General features: G+C 36.8%; 2 protein-coding genes across 4 annotated transcripts in view; one reads left to right on the top strand and one right to left on the bottom strand.

Annotated features, from left to right (window-relative positions):
• The window catches only part of LOC128250451 (zinc finger protein 239-like), a 20,774-nt gene extending 15,702 nt beyond the window's left edge, over window positions 1-5,072 (bottom strand). The window contains exon 1 of the mRNA XM_052975492.1: window positions 4,759-5,072. The gene's annotated coding sequence lies outside the window, so the exon portion shown is untranslated. The remainder of the gene's footprint in view (window positions 1-4,758) is intronic.
• Window positions 1-11,971, top strand: part of LOC106880990 (zinc finger protein 345) — a 47,668-nt gene extending 35,697 nt beyond the window's left edge. For 2 of the 3 annotated variants that reach the window (XM_052975489.1, XM_014931175.2), the window contains exons 2-3: window positions 281-1,543; window positions 8,607-11,971. In XM_052975489.1, coding sequence (XP_052831449.1) covers window positions 8,951-10,975 — 2,025 coding nt within the window. In that variant the 5' untranslated portion in view covers window positions 281-1,543; window positions 8,607-8,950 and the 3' untranslated portion in view covers window positions 10,976-11,971. Of the gene's footprint in view, window positions 1-280; window positions 1,544-6,435; window positions 6,649-8,606 lie in introns of those variants that run through there. The other variant, XM_052975488.1, reaches the window with a different exon arrangement.
• Window positions 11,972-11,977: the final 6 nt, after the last annotated feature.

Genomic DNA, 11,977 nt, shown 5'->3' with positions numbered 1-11,977 from the left:
CTGTACTCATTTCCAACCCTCACCTTACTGGCCGCATCTCTGTACATGGCTCGCACAGCTCTCACTAGCCATTCTTCTATCCCAAGTTTCCTCATTGACCACCAGATAAGGGATCGGGGGACCCTGTCAAAGGCTTTCTCCATGTCAACGAAAGCCAGGTACAGAGGTTTATCCTTGGCTAGGTATTTCTCTTGCAACTGTTGAAATGTAGTAAATTTTCCATCATTGAATCTACTTTTAGATATCCCCTTTATCTTATACTGTTTCTCTATTATTTCAGAAATATCAGATGACATTGGTATAAAAGTATTTCTTCAGATGTATCATCAATATTTATCATCTTTTAAAGGAAGTTGTTACATAGGATGGATGTAATCCTGCTTCTATAAATTTGTGATGGAATTGGTGTGAAATGTTGCTGTTGTGACCTGAGACCAGGAGTTGTAAAAAAATTAATTGATGAAAAATTAATTGCACTATATTGGTTCAATTAATTGATTGGAGTCATATTGCCAATTAAATAATTGGTTGCTATCATATCAATTAATTGCAACATTGTCAGCGGAAAATTTTCAAATGGCTCATACTCCATTCGACGTTTAATTATTATTGGAAGTATTGTGTTGACGTTTTGTTCTGACTGCTGAGAATAGTTCACACATTCTGTCGTGCTTAAGAATTGGCTATTGTGTGTGTTGTCAAATAACCGCTGCCAAGTGTTGACGCTTGGTTAGGACTTCCGAGAATGATTCACACATTCTGTGATGTTTGGGAATTGGCTATTGTGTATGTTGTCAAATAATCGCTGTCGAGTGATTCTTGGTTCTGCCAAGAATGATTCACACATTCTGTCTTCAAGTCATTAAATCGTAACTTCGCCTGCAACGCAGTTGTATCTTGAATTTCGCTCCAATATATTAACTGAATTAGACTTTTTCATCAGTAGTGTGGTGAAATATCTTCTATTTTAAACTGTAGTGAAATATCTTTTATTTTAAACTAACCCATGCCGCGTGAAAATGAGCAAATTGTCAGAAAATATTTTAACCAAACAGATAGTGAACATGTATGGAAATGCAAGTGTGGAAAAAAGTTGACCCAGAAAAAAGGAACTGGGTGGACAAACCTTATGAATCATATAAAAAATCAGCACCCAGAGTATTCTACAACACAAGCAACTGGACAACCATCTTCATCAAGTTTTCTTTCACCAAGAAATAGTTTGGTCAGTCGCTCAGCTTTAAATGTTTATGGTTGGATTGAGTGGGTATGTGTTGGTTTAAAACCATTTTCCTTTACTGAAGACCCACTGACTCATAAGTACACGAACTTGGGAAGTATGACAAATGTAACCTTAAAGAAATACATGGAGAAACTTACTCAAGAAGTGGAAAAGAAAATATCTGATGAACTTCCAAGTAAATTTTTGTTGGTAATTGACGGTTGGACTAAGGGTTCGACACATTTCATTGGACTTTTTGCATCGTATTCGTGTAATTATCAAAATGACTATTGTACTGTTTTGCTGGCATTTTCACCAATGGTAAGTGAAACATCATTCACTGCTTCTGATTATGTTGAATTTATAGAGTATGTGTTAAGTGTCTATAACAAAAATTTAGAAAATGTTGTTGCTATTACTGGTGACAATACTGAAGTGAATAAATCTATAGCAAATTTGTGTAGAATACCATTGATTGGATGTGCCTTTCATAAATTCAATCTAGCTGTTTCTGCTTATCTTGATAAGCAGGAAGTTCTGCTTAATAAAATTAATACGTTGATGGGCAAGCTAAAGTCATTAAAACTGGCAGGTAAACTTCAGGAAAAAACGCCTTTGCAACCTATACAAAGAAATAAAACCCGTTGGTCCAGTACTTATGACATGATTGAAAGGTACATCCAACTCAAGCCGTTTTTAGACTCTTTTCAAGGCGATCCAAAGCTGGTTAATTATCTATTGACTCAACTCGATCATAATGATCTGCAGACTCTGAAAGACAATTTAGGAAAGTTACGCTCAGTAACAGTTGCCTTGCAAAGAACAGAAATAGATTTGGGAGATGCTCGAATTCTTTTTGACGAAATTCTTGCATTGTATCCTTATGAGGAGTTTAAAAAATATTTGCTTCCATTGGCAGCCATTGTGCACAGCCCAAATTTTGAAAGTGGAGCTGTGAAAATTTTACAACATGCAGAAGCAGAGCTAACTGCAGATGAAGTGGCTGCTCTACATCAGCTGAAAGTGGTGACAGACATGTCACAACAGTCTGATTTACCTGTAGAAGATGATGATTTTGCTACAATTTGTTTGAAAAAACAGAAAAAAAATAAGATTTCACCTCAGCAGTATCTGAACTGTAGATTTTTGTTACCAACATCCAACATCTTGGAACGTTTCTTCAGCTCAGAAGGTTATGCTTTTAATGATTTTTGGCAATACTTAACACCAATGAATTTAGAAATGCAACTATTTCTAAAAGTTAATCGCGCTTTCTGGGATGAAGACCTAGTTTCAGAGATCTGCAATCGTTCATGACGTTTTGCTATATTAGTAAATTTTAATTGTGCTACTCGTTTGAGAAACTCTTTCAATTAAAGACCTTCAATTTATTTGTTTTGCAACCACAGTACAATGTAGAGTATACATGTTGTTTGTTCCCTATTTCAAATCAAGAAAATTGAACTTTGAATGTTTTCTGATAATAAAGGTTTCAAAAACTATAAGATGTGCCCTTATTTTCCTGTAATTTTGGCTCTTATCTAAATCGAAGCTAACACTACAAAATATGTTTTTATGCTGGCCAAACTAATTGACAATTTATTGCAAAAATTGATTGTATCCTAATTAAAATTGATTGATTGGAAATCAATTATTTACAACCCCTGCCTGAGACCATTAGGAAAATTCTCCTACATTCCTGTCAGGAATATGCTTGCAAGTTGATTGTTAAAAACAGAGAAATTTTCACAAGAGGTTATGAAAAATGAATTCTGTGAGAAGTCAGTTCAAATTAAAACAGACTGAAAGCATTGATTTTCCTGATGAGATGCAGAAAGAGATAGCAGAAACATCATATACCTGTGATATGTGTAAAAAGTCACCTAACTGATCACAAATATATTCATACCAAAGAGAAACCATATCATGGGTGATATCTTCAACACTAGCATGGCATAATCATAATCATCATTTTCTACTACAGCCTGGGAGTTTAGAATCAAATGTATATGTTTCATTAATCAGGTATTTAGTTGTCACTGTTGTTGGAGAGCAAATGCTTAGCCTTCTAGATGAGATATGACATATTTTGCATGTCCAGGAGAAGCTATTATTCCTACCAATGTTGCTGGCATTCTCTAGCTAGTGTATCCATGCATAACTTTCTGCCCATATGATGGGTATTTTTCTTCCAAGTCTCCAAGTAGTTCAATCCAGCTCCCTTGTGTATGTGTATATGTCCTTGTTTTGACATTGTGATGGTTGGAAGTGAGGTGTCCCTGCTATACAAGCAATGCCATTTGTTTCAAATCTTCCATGAAGAACTTGATTGGCCACAGCGATGTGTTACTTTGCATCAGTCGGTGTCAAGAGGGTCAACAGAATTACCGCAGATTGATCAATTTTTCACGTGTTTTTCACAACTTCTCTATGTCTACGACTGGCGTCTATCACTATTAGCGTCTCCAGGAAAACCAAAGTTATCTCCCTTCCCTACTGACAAGCGAGACTAAATCTAGAGGTTATATATTTGTATTGTCTTTGTAATGTATAACCTCTATATTTATCCCCGCGTGGGCAATAAAAAAAAATCGAGGAATTACGTTCATCTGCCATCTATTTGTCAGTTATACTTCCCTACTCACTCGCTTGTCAACGCCCGTGTGGGCAAAGGATAGAGAAAAAAAGCAAGTTAAACCCTGCAGAATCAAACAATATCTTGATTTTTTTTACTATTTTTACAACACTGAACGCATGCATTACGACAACGAGCTAGTTGGATTTTGTTTTTCCAAGGCAGTGGTAATAACAAAAATTCCGAAAGTGATAATACTATAAATTTAACCGGTTTATAACTTTGTTAACACAGTTTTTCGATACCCTCATCAATATGGTAAGTGGTTATAAAAATCCTAAAAAGGAAAAGAAGCGCTGGTGAACGTGCTTTGATGAAAAATGGACTGAGCTTTATTTTTTTTATTAAAATAGATAGCAAATGCATTTGTCTTATTTGCAATAAACAAGTAGCTGTTCATAAAGAAATAGAATATTAAGAGGTAATTTGTGAGTAAGCATAAGACCTATGAAAATCTGAAAGAACCTGACCAAAAGACAAGCTTTTTTTTTAAAAGATCAATTCTTGAAAGTGAATCAGTAACTTGAGCTAGTTTTGCGGTATGCGAAAATATTGCTAAAAAAACCCAAAACCACATAGCGATGGTGTATTTGTGAAAGAATGTATTCTTACTGCTGTTGAGAATATAGGCCCAGAAAAACTTTGTTTTTAAATATTAGCTTATCAAGAAGAACTGTTTCTAATCGTATTAAAAATATAGCTGATGATATTTAAAATTCTCTAAAATATGATTCAACAGAATTCGTATTGCATTTATTAGGTATTTATGAGACAAGTGAGCTGTCTAATACTGCTCAGATGGCAATATTTATACGTAGATTAATTGCAAAATTCAACATTCGAGAAGAATTTCTTGCTTTGAAATTGTAGTTTGAAGGCACGTAAATAAAATTGCTCTTACCTCGACCTGCAATCGGGTACCGCCGGCAGATTAATCAATTCTTCACCCGTGTTTTCACAATTTCTCTATGTCTGCGACTGGCGTCTGTCACTTTTAGCGTCTCCAGGAAAACCAAAACGCAAGGAAAAACTTTTCTTCTCACTTGCTGACGTGACGTCATTTCTCGTCGCTTCCAATCCTTCTTCCACCACACTCACCCCTGATCTAAAGATCACTGCTCCCTTGTTCTTTCTCGTAATCGTCCATCCACCTGGATGGAAGCAACGTTCCCTTAGAGAGATCTCTATAGGGCCTTGGGGCCGCCTTCCCGCACCCCTTCGTCATGGAAAAGCTGATCACCTTTCGAATATCCAGGACGTGACGCGGCATTCCATCCACTGATACATTATTCGGGGTACTGATTCCGCTCACTTTCCCTTTTTTCCCATTGCGTTGTGCACCGAGCGTTCGGGGGCTTCGCCCACACTTCATCTCCAACCTGCACAGATGTAACCCATTCTACCACTTGCTGTTGTGGCACCACGCTCGGGTGTCTCCATTTGTAGCGGAATATGGCCCTGTGCGGGACCGACTCTTCGGTTTGCCCTACCCTGGGTGGCATACTGTACCAGAAGACTGCCTCCGTAGGGGAGATTCGTGCCTTCTCAGCCTTGGCTTTAATCGTACGGTGGTGCCGTTCCACAATCTCGTTTTCACCGGGCCGGTATGCAGCTCTGAAGAAGCGCCTTGTGCTCCATCTTCCAAGCATCTCTCTCAGCTGCTCTGAGCGAAAACCTGCACTATTATCCATCAATAGCTCGTCTACAGCCCCCCCCCCCTTTCCAAAAAACACCGGCATGAATGAAACAAGTAAAATATTACATCATATAAAAAAGGTCAGGAGATGAATATATTTCACCAGTTGATATCCACAGGGTGACGGCCGTTTCGTAGCTGAGATTTGTTTACACCAACCCTCGGACTACTACTACTACTACGCCGTTTCACCAATATCTACGTCTAAAGCAAAAAATTTTTCAGAGGCCCTTAAAATACTATTGTGGATCCCCAATTTACTTTTTTATTGTGTGGGATTCCCCAAAAATCTGGTGTGGACCCTCAGGGGGCCATATGGATCTGAACCACTGGTTTACCTGAATGCGTGGAACGTCGATTCCACCTACGTTTGGAGAGCGACTGCTGCTGTTACATAAACGCTAGGGAATTTGAATGGCTTAACAGAACCTACATAGCTGGACTTTTCTTAGGCTGTTGTTTTCTTCTGAAGATGGACTTCTGCTACTGAAATATAAAGAATTTATTAAACTTAACGCATTGCCTAAAGCTTTCTATTTTCTGTCTTTTAATCTTCTTTATTTAAGTCTTTGATAAACTGAAGAGTAGTGGTCGTTCATCTATTTGTATATACAAGGTGTGCTATGTATGTATGTGTATGTGTGTCATCATCCTTTAGCATCCCTTCTTGATGGTGAGACATTGGTTTGACATAAACAGGGGCTGCGTGCTGTACGAGGCTCCAGTCCAATTTTGGCTTGGTTTCTACGGACGGATCCCTCGTTAAGAAAATCTCTATTAGAGAGGCAAGAAGTATTTATACTGAGAAGTAATGTTTATCGCCACTTTAACATGTGTCGTCTATCATAATACACACATACTAATAAGCCACATTCACATGTGAACACGACAGCTTCCACTGACATTGCTAATGCGCATGTGCAACCGGATGCCTAAAACAATATTGGCATTGAATGTCATTGCTAAACTATTATTTTTATTTTAGCAGAAATCATAATTTACTGACGGACAAGACTCATATTTATACAGTGCATTGTATTACTAACAATATATACCACCATCAGTGACTTAATAATATAATGTGACTTATACGAGGTATTTTTTTCTTAATGTTATCTTCATTCAATCGTTTTCTTTCATATTATAACTTTGGGAAATGTGAAGAATTCCGGCATAATTTCGAAGATATGAGGAATGTATAAAAACATGATTGTTTACTTGACATAGTGAAATGGAGTCGAACCGTTGTTTGCTACCGACATGATATTGCGGTGGTTACAACCATAAGAAGTCCGTAATTTCTGGTGCATTTTTGTGCATGCATTCGTATGCGGCTAGCAATATTTGTACTATTTAGAAAGAGGATTTTTCGATGTCGATCTCGTTTTCTTCTTGAAAATTTACTACATACACAAATGAAGGGCGGAGGTGAAAGACGTGGACTGCATTCCCGGTACTATCGGGTTGTAAGATCGAACCCTAGCCGCACATGCATACATGCACAAAAATGCATACATACATGTATGACTTGCGCATTATAAATATGCAACGCTTTTCTCAAGTTTAAAATGCGATGTTGTTTTTGTTATCTACGTACCACACACACACATATGTACAGAAAAAGAAGTATGTATAGCATGTATGTGCGTCGAAAAAGCCGTATTATTTATGACCACTCACGACTAGCTAGCGCGGACGCGCGAACTTTCGAGTAGTAGATAGATAGATAGACAGACAGACAGACGTATAGCTCGCTCCGGCCAGTCATGGTATTAGCTGTCAGTAGCCAAAGAATCGACAGGCCAGCAACAGGCAGGCAGACAGACAGATACTTCACTAGCAGTGAGCACTTTCACTTCTGACAGCTAATAGCATGATAGTGCCAATATTTCTTGTGTTTACAGTTGACAACATGTGCTGTCACGCACACAGAAACTAATGAACGAATCTTGACAAGTCTGAGACTCAAAACAATTGAATACCAATTGTTTTTGTTTGTTTTCTCTCCCGCAATACACATTCTTTTACGATTTCAATCTTAAATTAATTCTCAAACATTCTTACATCGTAAAATCTAGTTCCTGATGTAGTTTTGAAACGGAAACTCTATTTTTGTTTACTCCAGGGAGAAAATATTTTCATTTCTCAAAGAAAAGGAATGAAGAGGGAATCACTTGTAATATTTAGGAGAAATGGTGGATCTTGTATGTCTGCAATGATGTTTTGCTCAGTCAGAATTGACCTGGGGTTAAACTTTAATCGACCTACGGTGAATGATCTTCTTAGCCAGAAAGCCCCACGACCCCTACTCTATAATTTAATATAAATAATCTGATCGTGTTGCTGCAGCCAGTGATATATAAACCTCACATGTTATTCTTTAATGTAATCTTAACAAATTTAGGCGGCGGAATTCTGGTTAAAGCACCCCATGTCATCCTACATAACTTTTTATTATTGGAAATTTTCAAAACATTTGGGAATTTTTCAAAACATGTGTAGAACACAAATTAGCAAAATTTTCTGAAGATTCCAAAATATAAAAAGATTAGGAGGGGTTCTTAAACCAGAATTCCATCCAAATTTAGAGCTGAAATGCGGACGTCAATGTTTACTCTGCGAAAGCAGGGTATTGTAGTCACTCATCTGTGTGTTTGCAAAATTACTAGAAAACGGCTGAATGGATTTTCACCTAATTTGTCAGAAATACTCATTGGGTGAGTGCTTCGAACTCATGATTTTGCTTTGATTATCTTCAAAACTGGCGGACGAGTGAATCAAAATAATTTATTCTTCGTTACATATGTATAAACGATAAGCAGGGGAAATAACTCTTGATGTAATTTTGTTGAAATATGAATTCGGCTGAGACTATATTTAAATAAAATTTTATTTTATCGTTGTGTGCGTGTAGGGTATGCCTTACCCATCCGATCCCATTAAAAAAAAAATTATATTTACAGTTTATCAATATTGAAATGTAGTAAATTTTCCATCATTGAATCTACTTTTAGATATCCCCTTTATCTTATACTGTTTCTCTATTATTTCAGAAATATCAGATGACATTGGTATAAAAGCATTTCCTCAGATGTATCATCAATATTTATCATCTTTTAAAGGAAGTTGTTACATAGGATGGATATAATCCTGTTTCTATAAATCTGTGATGGAATTGGTGTGAAATATTGTTATTGTGACCTGAGACCATTAGCAAAATTCTTCTACATCCCAGCCAGGAATATGTTTGCGAGTTGGTTGTTTTGTTATGAAACATAGCGAAATTTTCACAAGAGATTGCAGTGTCTTCAGACACCAACAAAGATCACGTTCTATGGAATCATAGCAGTAGAAATAATTGTTAAGAAAACACAAGAAGAAACGAAGAGGAATAATTATGGAAAAGGAATTCTGTGAGAAGCCAATTGAAATTAAAACAGAGACTGAAAGCATCGATTTTCCTGATGAGATGCTGAAAGAGATAAAAGAAAGATCATGTTCCTATGATATGTGTGAAAAGTCGTTCTCTCAAAAAAGTCATCCAACTGATCACAAATATATTCATACCAGAGAGAAACCATACAATTGTGATATCTGTGGCAAATCATTTTCTAAAAATAGTAACTTAAATACTCACAAACGTATTCACACAGGAGAGAAGCCATATCATTGTGATATCTGTGGTAAATCATTCTCTACAAGTGGTAATTTAAATAGTCACAAACGTATTCATACAGGAGAGAAACCACATCACTGTGATATCTGTGGAAAATCCTTTTCTGAAAGAGGTACCTTAAATAGTCACAAACGTATTCATACAGGAGAGAAACCATACCCCTGTGGTGTCTGTGGTAAATCATTCTCTGAAAGAGGTACCTTGAATACTCACAAACATATTCATACAAGAGAGAAACCACATCACTGTGATATCTGTGGTAAATCATTTTTTAACATTGGTGCCTTAAATACCCACACACGTATTCATACAGGAGACAAGCCGTATTATTGTGATATCTGTGGTAAATCATTTTCTAGAAGTGATACCTTGAATACTCACAAATCTATTCATGCAGGATACAAACCATACGAGTGTGATATCTGTGGTAAATCTTTCTCTCACACATCGTCCCTAACTAAACACAGAAGTATCCACACAGGAGAGAGACCATACCAGTGTGAGATTTGTGGTAAATCATTCCCAGATAAAAGTAAATTAAGGAGACACATATATGTTCATACAGGAGAAAAACCCTATTCCTGTAATATCTGTGGAAAATCATTCAGTCAAAATGTTGACTTGAATAAGCACATACGGATCCATACAGGAGAAAAACCATATCACTGTGATATTTGTGGTAAATCTTGCTCTACAAGCAGTGACTTGATTAAACATAAGCGTGTTCATACAGGAGAAAAGCCATATCATTGTGATATCTGTGGGAAGTCTTTCTCTGAAGGCAGTGCTTTACATAAACATAGGCGTATTCATACAGGAGAGACACCATATCACTGTGATGTTTGTGGTAAATCGTTTTCTGACGGTAGTACCTTAATTAAGCACAAAAATATTCATACAGGAGAAAAACCATATCACTGTGATATCTGTGGTAAATCATTTTCTAAAAGTCATGCCTTAACTAAGCATAAACGTATCCATACAGGAGCAAAACCATTCCAGTGTGACATCTGTGGTCAGTCATTCTCCAGAAATGGATATTTAACTAAACACAAACACACTCATATTGATGAGAAAACATATCACTGTGTTATTTGTGGAAAATCATTCTCTCAAAGTAATGATTTAGCCAAACACAAACGCACTCATACAGGCGAACGGCCATATCATTGTGCTATCTGTGGGAAATCATTCTCTCAAAGTAACGACTTATACAGACACAAACGCACTCATACAGGTGACAAGCCATATCAGTGTGACGTCTGTGAGAAAGCATTTTCTACCAATAGATACTTAATTAAACATAAATATGTCCATGCAGGAGAGGGACCAGACGCCCATGATGATTTTAGTGAATCATTCTCTTCTGGTGAGGTTTCAATTATACACAAACCCAATCCTGCAGCTGAGGAGGCATATCAGTGTGATATCTGTGGTAAATCATTTTCTCAACAATATTTAACTATACACAAACGCACACATACTGGTGAGAAGCCATATCTCTGTGTTATTTGTGGGAAATCTTTCTCTCAAAATGTTCACTTAACTCTGCACAAACGCACTCATACAGGTGAGAAACCACATCACTGTGACATTTGTGGCAGATCATTCTCTCAGATAAGTACTTTGTCTAATCACAAATACATCCACAGAGCAGAAAAACTGTACCTCTGTGACATTTGTGGCAAATCATTCTCTAGAAAGTTTGAATTAACTAGACACAAACGTCTTCATATACAGGCGTGACCATATCACAGATATTTTTTGGCTATTCCTCTGGAACATACCTCACACTTGTTTATACAGTATAGAATACATATCAACTTGATATTTCGTAAATAAATTTCTGTTGGTGATGGCTAAGCAAGACACGAACATATTAAAATGAAAGAGAAGCCATATCACTGATATCTGTAGACACAAGAAAGAAGCTATCACAATGTTATAATGGTGTTCTAACAATATATTTTATATATAACTACAACTGATGTTATGTGTGATATCTTCAGCACTAGCATGGCATAATCAATGTTTTGTATTACAGTGTGGGCATTTTGAATCAGATGTATGTGTTTCATTAATTGAGTATTTAGTTCCTCAATCCTGTTCATGGAGAGTAAAAGGTTAACCTTCTAGATGAGATGTGATGTATATATTGCATGTCCAGGAGAGGCTATTCTTCCTGTCAATGTTGCTGGAATTCTGTAGCTAGTGTATCCATGCATAACTTTTGCCCATATGATGGGTATTTCTCTTCCTAGTCTCTAACTAGTGCAATCCAGCTCCTTTGTGTGTGTGTGTGTGTGTATGTGTCCTTGTGTTGACGTTATGTAATAGTTAGAAGTGAGGTGTCCCTGTCATGCAACCAGTGCCATTTGTTTCAAATCTTCCATGAAGAACTTGGTTGGCCACAGCGATGTGTTACCTTGCTTCAAAACTGGTGAGGATTGGTGACACGAAAGGTATATGACTGTAGGAAATTTGCATCACTGAATTGTTTGACCCATGCAGGCATAGAAAAGTAGACATTAAAATGATAATTATGATATACACACAAACACATATTTGAGTGTTAAAATGGTAGAAAAGTATTCAAGACATGTAGCTGTGTATATTTACTGACTCTTGTTTTAAGGACTCATTTTGACTCGGGCCTGTCATGGAGAAACTGAAACAAATGACACTATGGATGAGCCTTTTGTTTACAATGATGATGCAACACATCAAAGCATGTTAAGAAACATAGAC

Source organism: Octopus bimaculoides, chromosome 21 (genome assembly GCF_001194135.2).
Source record: "Octopus bimaculoides isolate UCB-OBI-ISO-001 chromosome 21, ASM119413v2, whole genome shotgun sequence".
Classification (NCBI taxonomy): domain Eukaryota; kingdom Metazoa; phylum Mollusca; class Cephalopoda; order Octopoda; family Octopodidae; genus Octopus; species Octopus bimaculoides.
Note: the sequence above shows the minus strand (reverse complement) of the source record. Positions and strands in the feature narration are given on the sequence as shown.